General features: G+C 38.4%; 1 protein-coding gene across 1 annotated transcript in view; it reads left to right on the forward strand.

The window, feature by feature from the left end:
• Positions 1-18884, forward strand: part of Cstf3 (cleavage stimulation factor subunit 3) — an 85333-nt gene that overhangs the window by 61980 nt on the left and 4469 nt on the right. Inside the window, exons 10-17 of the mRNA XM_041679113.1 lie at positions 748-910; positions 2933-3042; positions 3742-3858; positions 4243-4317; positions 11424-11567; positions 12896-12998; positions 16943-17012; positions 18285-18480. Of these exons, the coding sequence (XP_041535047.1) occupies positions 748-910; positions 2933-3042; positions 3742-3858; positions 4243-4317; positions 11424-11567; positions 12896-12998; positions 16943-17012; positions 18285-18480 (978 nt within the window). The remainder of the gene's footprint in view (positions 1-747; positions 911-2932; positions 3043-3741; positions 3859-4242; positions 4318-11423; positions 11568-12895; positions 12999-16942; positions 17013-18284; positions 18481-18884) is intronic.

The following is an 18884-nucleotide window of genomic DNA, read 5'->3' on the forward strand; positions in this document are numbered from 1 at the left end:
TCAATTTTGTCTTTTTGGAGATAGGATCTATAGCAATGGCTGTCCTGGAACTCATTAAGCAAACCAGGCTGGCCTCATACTTAAAGGAATCAATTTGCCTCTGTCTCTTGAGTGTTAGAATTAAAGGCCTGGCAAAATGATATAGTTAAATTGAAATAACATGTTATATTTGGAAGAATTTTTTTACCTTTGTTTGTTGGGGGGTGTTACTGGGCATCACTAACCCAGTGTGTGTATTTGTTACAGGGCATCAACCAACCTGGGGATTCACAGAAGTGTTCTAATACTGAGTTACATCCCAGTCATAAAAGTTCTTTTTTTTTGTGTTTGTTTCTGAAATAGAGTCTAGCTATGTAGTTCTGATTGACCTGATACTATATAGCTCAGCTGCCCTCAAATTAGTGGCATTCTTTCTGTATCATCTTCCCAAGTGCTAGTCACCATTCCTAGGAATATGGTTTCGGTTGCTAACACTCTGTTATGTCTTCCCTTACTTTGGGCTTTTGTTTTGTTGTTTTTGGATGTTATTTGATTTCTGCCTTTTGAGACAGTGTCTCATGTAGTCCAGGTTGGCTTCAAACTCACTATGTATCTGAAGATAACCTTGAATTCTAAAATCATATTAACTAAGTGATATTAGATATAGGAGAGTAAACATTTTAAACAAAGTATTTTAGACTGATCAACTTGCCCCTCATATATCTGAGTTGTTCTAGGCTCATCAAAAATCTGTAAATGTTTGCTTAGGAATATGAGACAGTAATGAAAGGCCTAGATCGCAATGCTCCATCAGTGCCTCCTCAGAACACTCCTCAAGAAGCTCAGCAAGTAGACATGTGGAAGAAGTACATCCAGTGGGAGAAGAGTAACCCCCTCCGTACTGAGGACCAGACCCTTATAACAAAAAGAGGTAACAAGAGTAACCCTCGTGGGCCTCCTACTACATGTATCTTGGACTGTTTGATTTTAACCTCATGGATTGCCTCAAACCCTGCTCCTGCTTCTCCTACCCACCACTTCAGGCTCTTACTATCTTAGCTTTCTGAGTCACAGGAATGTACGACCATGCCCTAATGAGGCTTTGCTTTTTATTCCTAAATCTTTGTTTTCCACTTGTGGTTTTTCATTCAAAATCATGTCTATAGATCTATTTTCATGTTCACCTACCCCTTGTTTTATTATATCTAATCTGCTGTTGAGTTGATATAGCAAATTATTCATTTTATATACTATAAATTTTAGTTCTATGAATTTCCATTTAATTTTTTTTTTTAATTTTAGTTTTTCAAGACAGTTTCCCAGTAGCTATGAAGCCAGTCCTGTAACTTGCTCTGTAGATCCTCAAACTCAAAGAGATTCGCCTGCTTCTGCTTTCCAAGTGCTGGGCTTAAAGGCGGACACCACCACTACCTGGCTAAAATTTTTTATAATTTTAATTTTTCTGTTACAATTTATGTGTTACGGTGTATTTCTAAGTGTGTGTGTGTGTGTGTGTGTGTGTGTGTGTGTGTTTTAATTTTTGCTTGTGTGTATTACTTATTGTTCATTTGGACAATATGAATCTCACTGTTGCCCCTTACCCAATCTACTTTAATTTCTGCAGTACAACTTTATTCTGAAGTACGACTTAATATTCAGTTTTTTGCTATTTTTTTTTGCAGGGGTGTTTTATTTTACTTTACTTATATAACATATGTATATGACAACATACACACGTAGATACACATGGAGATAAAGAAGTAGCAGGGATTGAACCCAAGGCCTTGTGCATTTGTACATGCTTAGCATATGCTCTATCACAGAAATAGAACTTCTGTCTTCAGTTTACAATTTTTAATTTCAGAAGCGTTAGACTTCTACTAACTACTGTTACTACTGGATTACAATTTCACTGAATTCTTCAATTTTGTAGGCTCCATTCACCTGCAGGGCTTTTTAAATACTGTTTCTTTGTTTATATCTATTTTGGAACCACATGCATGGCAGACAAGAACTTTACCAGAGTCACATCCTTGGTAACCTCTGCCAATGTCTACCCACCCTCTCCTCTGTCCCACTTCTCACTGACCAGCTCTGCTCCTTTGGTCTCCAGATGCCAGTCACTCAGTAAAGTCACTTAGCTTTCTTTCTTTGTGTGTGTGTGTGTGTGTGTGTGTGTGTGTGTGTACATGTATGGTAGTCAGAGGAGTAGTTCTTTGAGACAGAGTTTTGATGTGGGACAATGATCTTGTACCCTGTAAAGATCTGTCTGTTGCATTGGTTTAATAAAATGCTGATTGGCCAGTAGCCAGGCAGGAAGTATAGGCGGGGCAACCAGAACAGGAGAATTCTGGGAAGAGGAAAGGCTGAGTCTGCAAAGGAAGCAACATGAGAATCCCTCGCTGATAAAGGTACCAAGCCATGTGGCTAACACATACAAGAATTTTGGGTTACTGTAAGATGTAAGAATTAGGTAATAAGAAAGCCTGAGCTGCTAGGCCAGCCAGTTTATAATTAATGTAGACCTCTGTGTGTTTCTTTGGGACTAAATGGCTGCGGAACTGGGCAGGACATTCTCTGTGTATCGGTCCTAGCTGTCCTAGAATTAGCTCTTGTAGACCAGACTGGCCTCAAACTCACAGAACTCTGCCTAGCTCTGCTTCCTGAGTGCTGAAATTAAAGGCGTGCACCACCTGGTACCATAGCCTTTGTCCTTCTTGACTGTTGGAAGTTTTGTTCACTTTTGCACTGCTGGTGCCTTTCTCTCCTTCCAGCATCTAGTTGTCCCTGTAGAAGTGGACAAATCAGCCTCTGGAGGTTACTGCTTTATTTCAAATCATCATTCATTGTTAAAGACCATGTCTGAGTCTAATAATCTCATGTGTGCTTGTAGTGATATTGTTGTTAGTTTTTTTTTATCTTAATTGAGTTTTTTGTGCTTGTCTTCCCTTAGTTATGTTTGCTTATGAACAGTGCCTGCTTGTTCTGGGCCATCACCCTGATATTTGGTACGAAGCTGCCCAGTATCTGGAGCAGTCAAGTAAGCTGCTTGCGGAAAAAGGGGTGTGTATCCTTCCCCACCCTCCTTCCTTTTGTATCTTTGCTCTAGCAATAAGATCTACTGGAAAAATTATAACACCAATTTTAGTAATAAAGTATAAATTTTGTCTAGGTTTAAACAAACATACATACACATACACCATGCATAACATTAAATAGCAGAAGGGGAGCTATTTGGGAAGTGGTGAGGAGAGACTAGACGAGATAGTGGTATACTCTGAGGAAAATACAGTGGTGGATGTGTGTGTGTGTGTCTATATAAATGAAAATGTCATAATAAAACTCATTCTATTTGCTAAATTTATTAAAAGTTTATATATAAAAAGTATATGGTGAAAATTTTAATCTTATGTCAATATGAACTTTAGTAACACACATGATTATACTTCCTTAGAATTAAAATATGCTTGCTTTTAAAACTGTTCAAAGTACTGTATCATTTAAAGAACTTGAATGGTTCTCCTATAGTTTAGAGTGATGAGGCTGGAATGCATGACTGGGTAGTAGAGGCCCCTGGGCTCAAGCCCTAGAAACTCTTCATTGACCAGAGCAGGAAGAATACTTGATATTTTTTTCTTAAATGCAAATGTATATTTAGGTTTGTTTGTTTGTTTAGTAAGTACATTATAAAGTGGATACTGTCTCATTTTTACTTTCAACTACATTAAAGTTTTTGAGGATGTACTTTGTTTTTCCTCTTAGGATATGAACAATGCCAAATTATTTAGTGATGAAGCTGCTAATATATATGAAAGAGCCATAAGCACTTTATTAAAGAAGAATATGCTCCTTTATTTTGCATATGCAGATTATGAAGAGGTGAGAAGAGTCAGAAGTTTGGAACTATGCGCGCGCGTGCGTGTGTGCGTGTGTGTGTGTGTGTGTGTGTGTGTGTGTGCGTGTGTGTCCCATGCTGGCCTCAAACTTGTGGTTCCCCTGAGCCTGCTGAATACTGGGATTACATCTAGTGCTTACAATTTACTGCATGACTAAAATTTTTTTTTTATTCCAGCTTCTTTTGCTTCTGTGGCCAGAAATGATAACCATAAACAGTTGTTAGTCTCAAGTTCATAAAAGTTTATGTGCAATATAGGTGTCATTGTGTGTGTTATGGGAATAGGAGTATAGTCTTCGGGCTCCTAAAGCTCAGATCTGCTCATTAGTGAGTATATATTTATTATATTCACTTCTCTGCCACCTTAGAGTCGCATGAAGTATGAGAAGGTCCACAGTATATATAACAGACTTCTGGCAATTGAGGATATTGACCCCACCTTGGTGAGTAACCTCTAAGTCTGTTTTCCCCACCATCCCATACTCTGACTTAATTCAACAAAAATTTAATTCATACACAATAAGATTCGTTGTTCTTATGTCTTAATAGATCATGGGACCCTCTATACAAAACACTGCTGGGCATCATGGCTCACACTTGTAATCTCAGTGTTTGGGAAGTGGAGACAGAAGGATCAGGAGTTCAAGGTTATCTTTGACTACATAGTGAGTTTAAGGATAGCCTGCATTATATAAGGTTCTGCCTCAAAAACCAAATAAAAAAACAGAGCGCTTCCATCACCCCTGAAAAATCCCCTTCTGTGACCCTTTGTAGTCAACCCTTCACTCTTCCCCAGGCCCTAAGAGTTGGTGAGCTCCACTCTGTTGGATTGATTTTGTTTTTACTGCATCAGTGTGAAATAGCTACACAAAAGGTTCTTTTAACAAAATAAGATCATATTTTTAAAATAGTCTTAAGATAGGCATACAAAGTAGGGGTTTCATTACAGTATTTTCATGCATGCTTTGTCTTCCTACTCCCCCATCTCATCTCCTTTTCCCCCTTAGCTGGTGCCTTTCCAATTCTAGAAACCTCCCTTCTGCCTTTATGTCACATATATTCTATTTCTCTTACCTTCTACCCTAACGATCTCTTTTCTCATGGTTGAGTTTATAGTTTCATTGTCCATCTGTAGTAGTTTGAACAATTGGCTGTAACTATCTCATAGGGCATGGCACTGTTGGGAGGTGTGGCTTTGTTAGAGTAGGTGTGACCTTGTTGGAGAAAACAGGTCTTTGTGGGGATGAGCTTTGAGGTTTGCTATGCTCGGGATTACCTTCTCGGTTCACTTCCTGTTGCCTGCAAGATGTAGGACTCTCAGCTATCTCTCCCATATCATGTCTCCCTGTACGCTGCCATGCTCCCTAACCATGGTGATAATGGACTGAACTTCTGTAAGCAAGCCACCGCAGTTAAATGTTTTGGTTTTGGTTTTGGTTTTTGGTTTTTGTTTTTTTTTTGTAAGCATTGCCGTGGTCATGGTGTGTCTTCACAGCAATAAAAACCCTAACTAATACACCTTTTCTCTTATATATACATATGTACCCATACATAAAAATAGAGGTTTAGGGTCTACATATGACAGAAAACATGTAGAATTGTCCTTTAGTCTAGCTTATTTTGCTTAAGATAATACTTTCCAGTTCCATCTATTTTCTTGAAAATGTCACAATTATATTTTTTATTTATGGCTGAATAAAATTTTGTTATGTGTATATATACCACCATTTTTTTCTTTTTGGCTATGGGGATTGTGGGTATTGTGACAGGATCTAGTGTAGCCTAGGATGTTCCTTTTTTTTTTCTTTTTTTAGTTTAGTTATGCATACCGTGTTCTGCCTGCATGTCTGCCTGCAGACCAGGTCTCAGTACAGATGGTTGTGAACCACCATGTGGTTGCTGGGAATTGAACTCAGGGCCTCTGATGGATCTTAACCTCTGAGCCATCTCTCCAGCCAACTTTTCTAGAAATTTCAACTAAGGTCCTATATTAAGGTGTTACTGCTCTAGCTGGTGGCATGAACCTGAGAGAGTGGAGCCTTAAAAAGAGGCAGACTAAAGTCCCATGAAATAGCCAACTTATTAAGAGCATCAGACAATTTATTGGTATAACCTCAATTCTGAGGGTATTCTGAGGGCTAAGCATGCTCATATAAGCAAAGTTCATACTTGCTTAGGCTATACACTATCATGAGGACAACTCATGCTTGGACGCATCATCTGAATAATAATAGTAGATGATGAGTAAACCCATCCTATCTGCTACACCTGGAGGGACACGAAAGCACATTCCAAGAACATCCCATTATGAACAAATAAGACTCTTGATTTTTTTTTTTTCTTTCCCCCTTGGAATTTTCTTACAAGCTCTCAGAATTTTCCTCACATAGCTTCCTTCATAAACCATGTCCCAACCTTAAGATATTGGAATTTTTATGGCATCTGTGTTGACTCCATAGATTGTTTTCAGTAATACCATTATCTTCAGACCATGATTCTGCCTATCCATGAACATACACATTTATCCATCTGCTTGTGTGTCTTCAATGCAGTGCATCAGTTTTTTTCAAAAGTTTTCATAATAGAAGCCTTTCACCTCCTTGGTTAAGTTTCTTCCTAAGTATTTTGTGTTGTTTTTTAAAAAGTGGTTGTGAATGGGCTAGTGTTCCTAATCTCTTAGCAAGATTTTGCTAGTGTACAGATTTTTATGTTGGTTTTGTATTCTGATAGTTTGAAAATATTTATCAGATCCAATAGTTTTCTGATGGAATATTTAGTCTGTTTGTTTGTTTCTGTTTTGTTTTATTTTGTTTTTTGGAGACAGGGTTTCTCTGTGTAGTTTTGGTGCCTGTCCTGGAACTAGCTCTGTAGATCAGGCTGGCCTCGAACTCACAGAGATCTGCCTGCTTCTGCCTCCCGAGTGATGGGATTAAAGGCGTGTGTCACCACACCCAGCAAGTAAGGGATAATTTGACTTTTCCTTTTTAAAATCTATTTCTTTTGTTTGTGTTTCTGCTCTAGCTAAGACTTCAGGTACTATATTGACTGATCATTGGAGAAAGTGAGTACTGAATCTTGTACTCACTTCTTTTCCCCCTTTACGATAATGTTGGCTCTAGGTTTCTTGCATATAGCCATTATGTTGAGATATATGCATTCGACTCCTGCTTTCTTCAGGGTTTTCATGATGACGAGTTTTATACCTTGTCAAAGGCTTTTCTGTATCTATTGAGATAATCATGTCCTTTTTGTCATTAAATGTATTTAGGTGCTGGATTACACTAACCGGTTGACATATGATGAACCAAACTTTCATCTCTAGAATAAAGTCAACTTGATCATTGTGTGTGAACAGACATTTCGTCCTAACCGCCTGGTCCCAAATAACCAACTCAGAGGCTATGAATTATATAAATGCTGGATGGTAGCTCAGACTTGTCACTAGCAAGCTCTTACATTTAAATTAACCCATATTTCTATTTATGATTTACCACATGGCTCATGGCTTGTTAGCTCATATTTTATACATCCTGCTTGCTTGGCAACTGGCTGGCATCTCTCTTGACTTCATCCTCTTTCTTCCCATCATTCTAAGTTTGGCTTTTCCACCTATCTTCCTGCCCAGATACTAGCCTGTCAGCTTTTTATTAACCAATAAGAGTAATTTATATTCATAGTATAGAAAGGGATTTTATGTGTTTTTGAATTTGACTTGCAAGAATTTTATTGAGAATTTTTGCAGTGTGTTCATCAAGAAATTTGTTCTATATCTGTAGGGTTGGTTTTTGGTTTTGATTTTTTTTTCTGTTGTGCCTTATATTTTTGATTTCAGGGTTCTTTCCTCGTTGGCTCTGTGGAATAGGTTGAAGAATCTTGCTTTCAGTTCTTTAAAGGTTTGGGAACATTCAGCAGTAAATCCATCTAAACCTGAACTTTTCTTGGTTAGGAGACTTTATTCTTCCTTCAGCCTCACTGACTATTATGAATCAGTTTATTGTTCATATGTTCTTAATTTTCGTAGGTCTTATGTGTCTAGGTTTTTAGTAATTTCTTCTGGAATTTTCTTTCTTTCTTCCTTTCTTTCTTTTTTTCTTTCTTTTGGTTTTTCGAAACAAGGTTTCTCTGTAGTTTTGGAGCCTGTCCTGGAACTGCCTCCCAAGTGCTGGGATTAAAGGCATGCACCACCACTGCCCGGTTCTTTTTTTTTTTTTTTTTTTTTTTGGTATGTTTTCAAAATATTTCCTAATGATTGTCTATCTTTATTGTATGTAATCTATTCAATAGCATCTCATTTTTCTTATCTAATTTTATTAATTTAGAACTTTTTCATTTTGGGCTAGTTTGGGTAGGGATTTATTAGTTTACTTTTATTTTCAAGAACTAGCTCTTTGTGGCTGGAGACACAGCTCATCAGTTACATGCACTGGCTGCCCTTGTAGAGGACCCAGCTTTGATTTCCAGAACCCACATGGAGGCTCACAATCACCTAGAACTTCAGTTCTAGGGGACCTGATGCCCTTTTCTGGCCTCTACAGGCACCAGACATGCATGTTGTCCACCTCCATACTTGCAGGCTAAATACCATGCACATAAAATAAAGAAGTGTAAAAGAAAAAAATTCTGCTTATTTGATTATATGTATTTTTCTTTTAGTTTCTATTTTATTTACTTCTGTCTTGATACTATCCTTCGTCCCAGAATTTTTTTCTGCTTTTCTCTTTCCCCCTCTCTCTCTTTCTCTCAAATATATATATATATATATATATATATATATATATATATATATATAAAATGTGTGTGTGTTGATTATATATACATTATATATATATTGAGTTAGGGTTTCTCTGTGTAACAGCCCTGGTTGTCCTGGAACCCTGTTTGTAGACCAAGCTGTCAAACTCAGAGATCTGCCTGCCTCTGCCTCCTGAGTGCTGGGATTAGAAGTGTGGGCCACTACACCCAGCTGCTTTTCTTATCTGTTGATGATATTTTTTGCTTCATTGATTGATTGATTGTTTTAATTTTCAGCTTTTCTGTTTGTTCCTTTTCAGAATCTTAATTTCCTTGCTGAGTTTATCCTCCATGTTTTCAATTCTCTTCCAAATCATTGATATTCTATCCACTTTACTAAGTTTCTTGTCTAGGATCTGAATTGATTCCTTACTTCATTCATCTGCTTACTTCATCACACCTTCTATGTGGGTGTTGATCCTTTTAAAAAGTGGGACTCTGGAATCTTGGCATTTAGCTATCTCATTGATTTTAGTGTGGTGTTGATGAAATGTGAGGTTGTGGATGATCACAGTGACTTGTCTCCTTGTGTTTTAAAGATGTAGACTATCTTCTATTCTTTGGCACTCTCATACATGCAATCGATGCATCTTGACCATATGTACCTCGACTCCCCACTCACTCCCACCAGGCACCCCCAACACAGCTTCTTATTGTCTTTTGTGTCTTCTCCTTTCCTTTTCCTTCCTTCCTGTTCCTCCTTCCCTTCTGTCTGTCTCTCCTCTCTTTCTTTGTTATTGTTGTTGTTTTGGTTTTTTGAGACAGGGTTTCTCTGTAGCTTTGAAGTCTGTCCTAGAACTCACACTGTAGACCAGGTTGGCCTCAAACTCACGGAGATCCACCTGCCTCTGCCTCCCAAGTGCTAGGATTAAAGGTGTGCACCAGCACCTGGCTTCTTTGTTGTTAGTAACATTAATAACCCATTGTGTCCAGTTGGTGCTGCCTGTTGAAATGCTGACTGCTTGTGTTTATTTGATCCTGTACTGGTTGGTAATGGTAGTTATAGGCAGCATTCCCCCCCCCCTTTTTTTTTTGAGGCAGGGTCTTACTATGTATCCCTGGCTGTCCTGGAACTCAATATGTAGACTAGGTTAATCTTGAACATCTGCCTGCCTCTGCTTCCCAAATGCTGGAATTAAAGGTATGTGCCACTAGCCTGGCTTCTATGTCCCTCAACTTTTATATTCTTTCTGCCCCTCTTCCATAATGTTTTCTGAGTCTTGGGGGATAAGAGTTACTATAGATGTCCTATTTTATATTCAGCACTTTGGTTTTGTATTTTTTTTTTATGTGTTTTGCTCATTGGTTGGTGGATATATCTCCCCTCCCCCAGAGATAATATCTTACTGTGAACGCTTGGTTGACCTGAATTTGCTATGTAGCCCAGGCTGGCCACAAATTCCAGAGATCTGCTTGCCTTTGACTCTGGGGGGTTAAGCTTAAAAGTATATGTCACTATGCCCTACCCGTGTCCTCTAATAATAATAATTATTATTATTATTATTATTATTATAATTATTATTATTATTATTGGGTTTTTTTGAGACAGTGTTTTATTATGTAGCTCTGGCTGTCCTGGAACTTGCTCTGTAGACCAGGCTGGCTTCACAGAGATCCACCTGCCTCTGCCTCCCGAGGGCTGAGATTAAAAACATGTGCCATCACCACACAATTGTGTCCTCCAATTTTTATTCCTTATTTTTCCCCCTTTTTGTTTAATTTTACTCAGGTCCACTGCAGTTTATGCCCTAGCTTTAGTAACAGGTTAAGAGTCCTGGTATGAACCAGCATTAGAAAGACGGTCTGTTCCCTGTTAGGACAGAGTGGCCCTGGGGAACTGATTGAGGAGATGTAGTTTATAGTGTTCTAGAGGTAAAAGTGTCAATATTTATATGGTGACTGAGGAGGCAAAGTGAGAGTAAAGTACAAATTGGAAGAAAAATGCATGGATAAGAGCAGGAGAGATCAGGGTCAGCCAGTGAGGTGGTGGCTCAGAGAGTACAGACACTTGTCACCAAGCCATACAGCTTGTGACCCCTGGCCCTGCAGTGTCAGGAGAGAGCCGGCTCCCACAGTTGTTCTCTGACCTCCACACATGCATGTGTCTGCATATGCACACTAATAAATAAGTACTTGTTTTGATATTGATAGGGGTTGAATTCCCCTTTAATTCATATAGTCTAGAATTAGTAGTATTATTGTATGACCATCTGATGATATAAGAAAAAACAAGCTGGGCAGTGGTGGCACACGCTTTTAATCCCAGCACGCGGGAGGCAAAAACGGGAGGATCTCTGAATTTGAGGCCAGTGTGATCTACAGATCGAGTTCCAGAACAGCCAGGGATATACATAGAAACCCTGTCTTGAAAAAAAACAAAAAAAACAAAACAGATACCATACCAGGTGGTGGTGGCACACACCTTTCATCCCAGTGCTCGGGAGGCAGAAGCAGGCCGATCTATGAGTTAGAGGCCAGCCTGGTCTATAGAACTAATTCTAGGACAGCCAGGACTATACAGAGAAGCCCTGTCTTGAAAAACAAATTAAAAAAAAAAAAGAATAATTTTGTGTCATGTAGATTATGTCTCAATAAAAATTAGCATGTATCCCCAATGCCTGTGGAAAAGTAACTTACAATTCTACCCTGTAGTTTCTTATATACTAGAAACAGCATAGAACTCAGTTCTCTGGTACTAGATACTATGAGGGCCATATTCTGCCTAATGTGTAGAATACAAATAATTTTTTTCTCATAGGTATATATCCAATATATGAAATTTGCAAGGAGAGCAGAAGGTATCAAATCTGGAAGAATGATATTTAAAAAAGCAAGAGAGGATGCCAGAACTCGCCATCATGTCTACGTTACTGCGGCACTCATGGAGTATTACTGTAGTAAGGTGAATGCGCTAGAGCTTCTGTACACATTCATGAAAGGAAAGTCCTGATGGGCACCTTTCTTTAATCCCAGCACTGTAGTGGAGGCAGGCCAATCTTAATGAGTTCCAGGCCTGCCACATTTACATAGCAAAGACCCCACCTCTAAAAGCCCCACTTTAAGTATTAAGCTTAATTGCTTTGTTTTTTTAAAGGAGGTCTTAAGTTTATCTGTGTTAAATTATGCGGGATATTATCCAGCTCAATTGCTTGCTAATTTGGGCCTTATTAAACTCCACGTTTTTAATTTCTTTTCTTTGTTTCTTTATTGATTGTTTATATTCTAGAATGCCTCATGCATCCTAGATAAGCTCTATACCTAGAATTGGAGGGTGGAGGGTGGGGAGGGGGCAACTGGGGGTCCCTGCTGGAGACTGAACTCAAGAATTGATACATGATAAGCAAGTGTTCTACCACTGATCCCCTCTCAGCTCACCCTTGGTTGTTTTGGTTTATTTATTGGATTTTGTTTTCTTTTGAGGCACATATCACTAAGTATCTCAAGCTGGTCTCAAACTCTTGATCCTCCAGCTTCCACTTCCACAGTGCTGGGATTACACACAATGCAACCTGGCAGCTAGTCTTGGAATATGTCTTACACAATATGCCGACATTGGCTACTTAGCTGTTTTATTTTGTTTATAGTGGTGCTGAGGGCTGAATTCAGGCCTCTGCGCATTCTAGACAAATGCTCTACCACCAGCTACACCCCCAGCTCTCTTTCTTTTCTCATTTCTCTCTCTCTCTTTTCTCCTTTTAAAGGGACAGATTCTTGCTTTATTCCCTAGACTGACCTTGAACTTAATCGCTTATTTGGTTTTTATTTAGCTCAGGAATTTTTATATAGCATGAGTTTAATTTCCATCTTAGCTCTTCTGTATCTTGTCGTATTTAAATATTGTGAGAGGTTTTTTGTTTTGTTTTTTATTTTGAGAAAATGTCTTGCTATGTAAGCTACACTGACTTTGAACGTGTAGTAATTCTCCTGCCTCTTAGTCTTTCCTGCTGGGATTATAGGTGTGCACCACTGGAGAGATGGCTCAGTGGTTAAGAGCATTGCCTGCTCTTCCAAAGGTCCTGAGTTCAATTCCCAGCAACCACATGGTGGCTCACAACCATCTGTAAAGAGGTCTGGCGCCCCTCTTCTGGCCTTCAGGCATACAGACAGAATATTGTATACATAATAAATAAATAATTTTAAAAAAAATTAAAAAAAAATAGATTCTGTAGCCTTAATATTCTTTTTAATACATTGTCATTTCATGGAAACCAGTATTATCTTTACTTCTAGGACAAATCTGTTGCCTTTAAGATTTTTGAATTGGGACTGAAGAAATATGGAGACATTCCAGAATATGTCTTGGCTTATATTGACTATCTTTCTCACCTCAATGGTAAGTTGATTCTAGAATCTTTTCAAGATTCACTTATGGCCGGGCGATGGTGGCGCACGCCTTTAATCCCAGCACTCGGGAGGCAGAGACAGGCGGATCTCTGTGAGTTCGAGACCAGCCTGGTCTACAGAGCTAGTTCCAGGACAGACTCCAAAGCCACAGAGAAACCCTGTCTCGAAAAAAAAAAGATTCACTTATGTTATTTTGTGTTTTGCCTGCATGTTATGTCTGAGCTAATGTGGGATTTCTTTTAAGCGTCTTTCTTCATCATTATGTCTGTGTACCCAGGTCTCTATTGCCCTCAGAGGTCAGAAGAGGGCATTGGATTCTCTAAAACTGAAGTTACAGACTGATGTCAGCTGCCATGTAGGTGCTGGGAACCAAACCCAGGTCCTTTGAAAGAGCAGCCAGTTTCCTTAGCCCCTGAGCTATCTCTCTAGTCCCTACCATGGTTTTTTAATATTAAACAATCTGAAATTATGTACCTTGGGTTTGGGTTGTTTTATTTTCTTCTTAAAGTGTTATAATTCCAACATTACACCAGAAACAGCTACTTGGTAGACATCTAGGAAATATCCATGAATTCAATAGTTTAGTTTTTAGACAAGGTCTTACTATATAACACTGGTTGGCCTTAAACTTGATATGTAGACCAGTTTAGCTAACAGAAATCCAACATGCCTACATGTTTGTTACCATACCTAATTTATGGTACTGGCATTGAGCCCAATGTCTTCGGCATGCTAGGCAAATGTATATATATATTAGTCAGGGTTTTCTAGAGGAACAGAACTACTATAGAAGGAGCATGTACATGTGTGTGTGTGTGTGTGTGTGTGTGTGTGTGTGTGTGAGAGAGAGAGAGAGAGAGAGAGAGAGAGAGAGAGAGAGAGATTAGAATGATTTATAGACTGTGGTCCTGTCTACCAAGGGAAGGTCCAATAATCCAGTAATTGTTAAATTCATGTGACTGGATGTCTAAGCTAGTCTTCTGTATATGCCAGAATCCTGAAGAAGTAGGCTCTAATGTCAGCAAAGGAATGGACTATCCAACAACAGCAAGAACAAGCAGTTAAGGAGTGAAAGCTTCCTTCTTCCATGCCCTTAATATAGTCTGCCACCATAAAATGTGGCCCAGATTAAAGATGGATCTTCCTCAAAGATCTGAACTAAAAGTAGGTCTTCCCACTTAAAGAAAGTATTTCTAGGTGGCGCACTCTGGAGCAGAGGCAGGTGGATCTCTGTGAGTTCAAGGCCAGCCTAGTCTACAAGAGCTAGTTCCAGGACAGGCTCCAAAGCTACAGAGAAACTCTGTCTTGAAATATCTAAAAAAAAAAGAGAGAGAGAAGAAGAAGAAAGAAGAACAAGAAGAAAAGAAAGAAAGAGAAAGAAAGAAAGAAAGAAAGAAAGAATTTCTAATGGGTACACCCAGCCACTTGGGTTTGTAATCAAGTTGACAACCAAGAATAGCCATCACATCAAGCATTCTACCAACTGAGCTCTCTCATGTGTGTCTCTATAAAAATTATTGACAATTCAGGATTATAACTTCTTGAAAAAGAAAAACAATAACTAGGCCAGCTGGAGAAATGGCTTGGCAGTTAAGAGTATTTGTTATTCTTGAGAAGGACCTGGGTTTGATTCCTAGCAACCACGTGGTGGCTTGTAGCTGTCTGTAACTCCAGCACTAGGGGATCTAAAAGGCATGTATATGGTATATATACATGTTTACAGGCAAAACTGTCATACACACAAAAGAAATCTAAAAAATAAAAATACTGACCTTGTATAACAGAGAAACCCTGTCTCGAAAAAAAAAAAAAACAAAAACAAACAAACAAAAAAGTTGTTTTAAGAAAACTTATATTTACTTGTATATGAGGTTAGGTATGTAAACTTAAAACTGTAGTTTTTCCATTGACAACGTGGTTATAATAATGAATACCTTTCATAAAACTGAGAGGATCAAGTAAGTTCTTGCATGTATTTGATTTATATGTGGAATATGGGAAGCAGTAACTATAGCAGAGTCTGAATGATGCTCTGCGGGGCATGAAGATGACAGTTCCAGCTCTAGAGTTGTTGTGAGTGGTTTGAAGTTACTGAGCAGGTGAAGTGTACCTGAGCCAAGCAGGATATGTGTGCCAGATTCCAAGACTTAATTCAAACAAAAAAATAAATAAGAAGAATGTAAAATATTGTGATTTTCATATTGTTTACATGTTGAAAAGACAGTTTGGATATGCTTGGTTAACTACTTAAGATAAATCTTACCCTCTTATTATGGCTAGTATGGCTAGCAGAAGTTTAAATGACATTCTACTGCATTCCAGTGTGGACAGCGCTATCCCGAGGGTTCACAGGAAGTATGTGAGCTGGGTCTTTTTTTGTTTGTTTGTTTTTTGGTTTTTTTTTGAGGCAGGGTTTCTCTGTAGCTTTGGAGCCAGTCCTGGAACTAGCACTTGTAGACCAGGCTGGCCTCAAACTCAGAGATCCACCTGCCTCTGCCTCCATAGAACTGGGATTAAAGGCGTGCACCACCACTGCCCGGCCATGTGAGCTGGGTCTTGAAGGTGAACAATGGTTAGCCAGATTAAGAGAAGAGAAAGCATCTTTGCAGCCAGACAACACAGCAAGTAGTGAGCAGGGAGGAGGTTGTTGGGGTAGTAAAAGGGTTGTTTGGAACAAAGCTTGGATTAAAACAAGGATAAAATGTAAGATTTAATACGATTTTTAAAGATATGGGGCTGGAAAGATGGCTCAGCAGCTGAGAGCACTGGCTGCTCTCGCAGAGGACCTGCAGTCTCAGCACCCGGTGAGACTCGGCAGTGGAGGCTGACAGCTTCAGTCTTAGGGACCCAACGCTCTTTCCTGGCTTCCAGGGGGATTTTGTGCAAGTGGGGTGCAGACATAAATGCAGGAGAAGTACTCACACATAAAATAAAAATAAATAAAATTAAAAATACACTATGCTCCTTGAAGTCATGAATATGACCTGATGCCATCTTCTTTGGATGAATATATTTAATCTTTTATGGACTTATCTTTCATATGGACAGATAGTAAATCAAGTGACTATGCTAAGACATTAACAATTGCTCATGCTACTGGATTTAAAAATTATTGAATTATCATTTAGATACAATGAATGTACTCATTTTAAGTGTGCAATTCAGTTGTTAAATTCTGCTAGATTCTTAAATTTTTAAAAAAATAGACCTTGAATTTACACGAAAAATCCTACTTTCAATTTACCAAGGAACTCCTGATACTTACAATTTAATCCGCTTCTAACAACAATTCTTTAATTCATTTACTATTTACATGTTTACCTCCCAACCTAAATATTATTGCCCTACTACGAGGAGATGAAATAACTAATAGGAAACTAAATTGTGTCTAAATTTGCCATCCTTCATACTATCTGTTATGTCAACAGATACGTAATTCTCATTAATTTTGAAAGACAAATGGGACCTCTGGTTCCTACATCACAGTTTGCCCTGCACTGTTGTGCAAACCGGGGCTCTGTTTCAGGTGGAAAGATCTTGCTTCTGGTAACAGCCTTGTTACTCGACAACAGTGAGCCGAGTCCAACTCCTTGGGTATAATTGGCATTTGTCTGAGACAGGGGTCTCAATACATATCTTTGGCTGGCCTGAACTCAGTGTAGACCAGGCTGGCCTAGAACCTACAGAGATCAGTCCACCTCTGCCTCCTGAGTGGTGGAATTAAATAAGGGTTTTCTCTACCAGTCTCTCAAACTCGGAGATTCTGGACCTCCACATTTCCTTTTGTAAGTCAGTTGTCACAAGTTGTTTCTCTGCATGGGATTTTTGTGAGGATTAGCTGAGATAAAGCCTGGCGTTTTGTTTTGCTTTTAAAAAATTGTTGAATTGTAAATCTTTCTTTGATTTAACATTAATTTTTTTTAAATATCCTAGAGGACAATAATACCCGAGTTTTGTTTGAACGAGTTTTAACATCTGGAAGTCTCCCTCCTGAGAAGTCTGGGTAAGTCCTGCAAAATGTGTGAGCTTCTGTCTGTGGGACTGTGCACTTGAGTGTGCATTTCAGGAGAAATTTCTTTTCTGTCTAGTTAATTTATTAAATATTTTACTATATATATCTTTCTGTTTTAATATTTCTAAAACTTTCTATATTGGCATTCTGGAATGTATCTCCTTAGTGGAAAGCAAAGACTCCTCTGTATTGATGTGTTTATCTAAGTTGTCCTATTACCAGTACAAACTCAGATATTGGTATAAATATCTGATCGATCAAGAAAGCAGTGGAGGAATGACTAGCTGACCCTCTCTCCACACTTCCCAGATCAAAAAGACCATGAAAAATCCAAGTCTCCCTTTCTCTTTCCTATGCGTCTCCATCTATATTTTTGGATTCTCTATGGCTAATTCCTGTCTGTTATTGCTGACTCCACCCCCGATTAAGGTTAACTCTAACAGTCTGGGAGTTTAAGTGCGATCAAATATCCTGCAACAGCTAGTTTTCCATGTTCCATCCCTCCTGTGGCTCTGACTGCGGGAAGCAACGTGGTCTATTGGCTCAACCAACACAATAGGATTTGCATCTTGACTCAGCACCGGGACAGGGGAAATTGCACCTTACTAATGCTCATTTTCTTACTGAATCACAAACATGTCTAGCAGTGTGGAAGTTCTGTAGTTCCTCTTACATTATAGGTACCCAGTATCTTACTTTAGGTGCCTGTGGCATTAAAGTAATCTGAGCACATTAAAACAGCAATGTACACAGTTTGTCCTAGGTGAATCGTTCATAGACTCATAGTAGATTTTGGAATATATGTTTATTCATACATTAGATGAAGAAAATCTTCTACAACATAATTTATGCCACTAAGTAAAATAATGAAGCCACATTATACAGGAAAAAGTTATCAAACTCTGTCTAGGTTCTTTTTCTACCAAAAATTTATCCTCTCTGTAATATCTTTTTTACCTCAATTAAGATTGTGTGTGTGTGTGTGTGTGTGTGTGTGTGTGTGTGTGTGTGTATGAGACAGAGAGAGAGAGAGAGAGAGCCTCCAACTCAGGAAAGGGCATGAATGTCCAAATATTTAGTTTAGTAAAGTACTGTGTCTATACTTGACTTTCAAATACTCAGGCAAAATTAAAGTTAAAACAAATGGCGGGGGAGTAACAACTATTAGTATTCATTGACTTATCCTATTTTTCTATTATTAGGAAATCTTTATTTTAAAACAAACTTTATGACTAAATATTGGTTATATTTACTTTCTTACAGAGAAATCTGGGCTCGATTTCTAGCTTTTGAAAGTAATATTGGTGATTTAGCTAGTATACTCAAAGTGGAAAAGAGACGGTTTACCGCATTCAGAGAAGAGTATGAAGGCAAAGAAACAGCCTTACTCGTAGACAGATACAAGTTCATGGATCTATACCCTTGTTCTGCAAGTGAGCTCAAAGCACTGGGCTATAAGGTATGTACTAAGCTTCAAGATATATTTGATATCTCCACTTGCCTAATGTTTTTTTAAGAGTTCGTAGATTATTTTCATTCTGAGATCAGTTCTTTATTATGGTACTTAATAAGACAAAAAACCCAATGATTTTGTTGTTTATGAATATCAAATATAACAAAATTGAAAATTAAATGTTTGAGATAAAAAGAGTAAATGCTTTCATTGTGTGTCTGGAACTGTCCATGCCTTATGTCTGATAGATAATGGAGAAAAGTCTTAATGTGACTGTTAGCACTGTCTGTTTTTTGAAGAATTTTTATCACCTGATGAATATTTTTGATGGATCGTCAACTAGATGTATTTGCTGTTGCATATTTTGTCAAGACACCATGAAGGGACATGGCTAAGCATGGTCATGCACT

This window comes from Microtus oregoni, unplaced genomic scaffold, assembly GCF_018167655.1.
Source record: "Microtus oregoni isolate MIOR12 unplaced genomic scaffold, Mior012 000031F_ref0000149, whole genome shotgun sequence".
Taxonomy (NCBI): Eukaryota; Metazoa; Chordata; class Mammalia; order Rodentia; family Cricetidae; genus Microtus; species Microtus oregoni.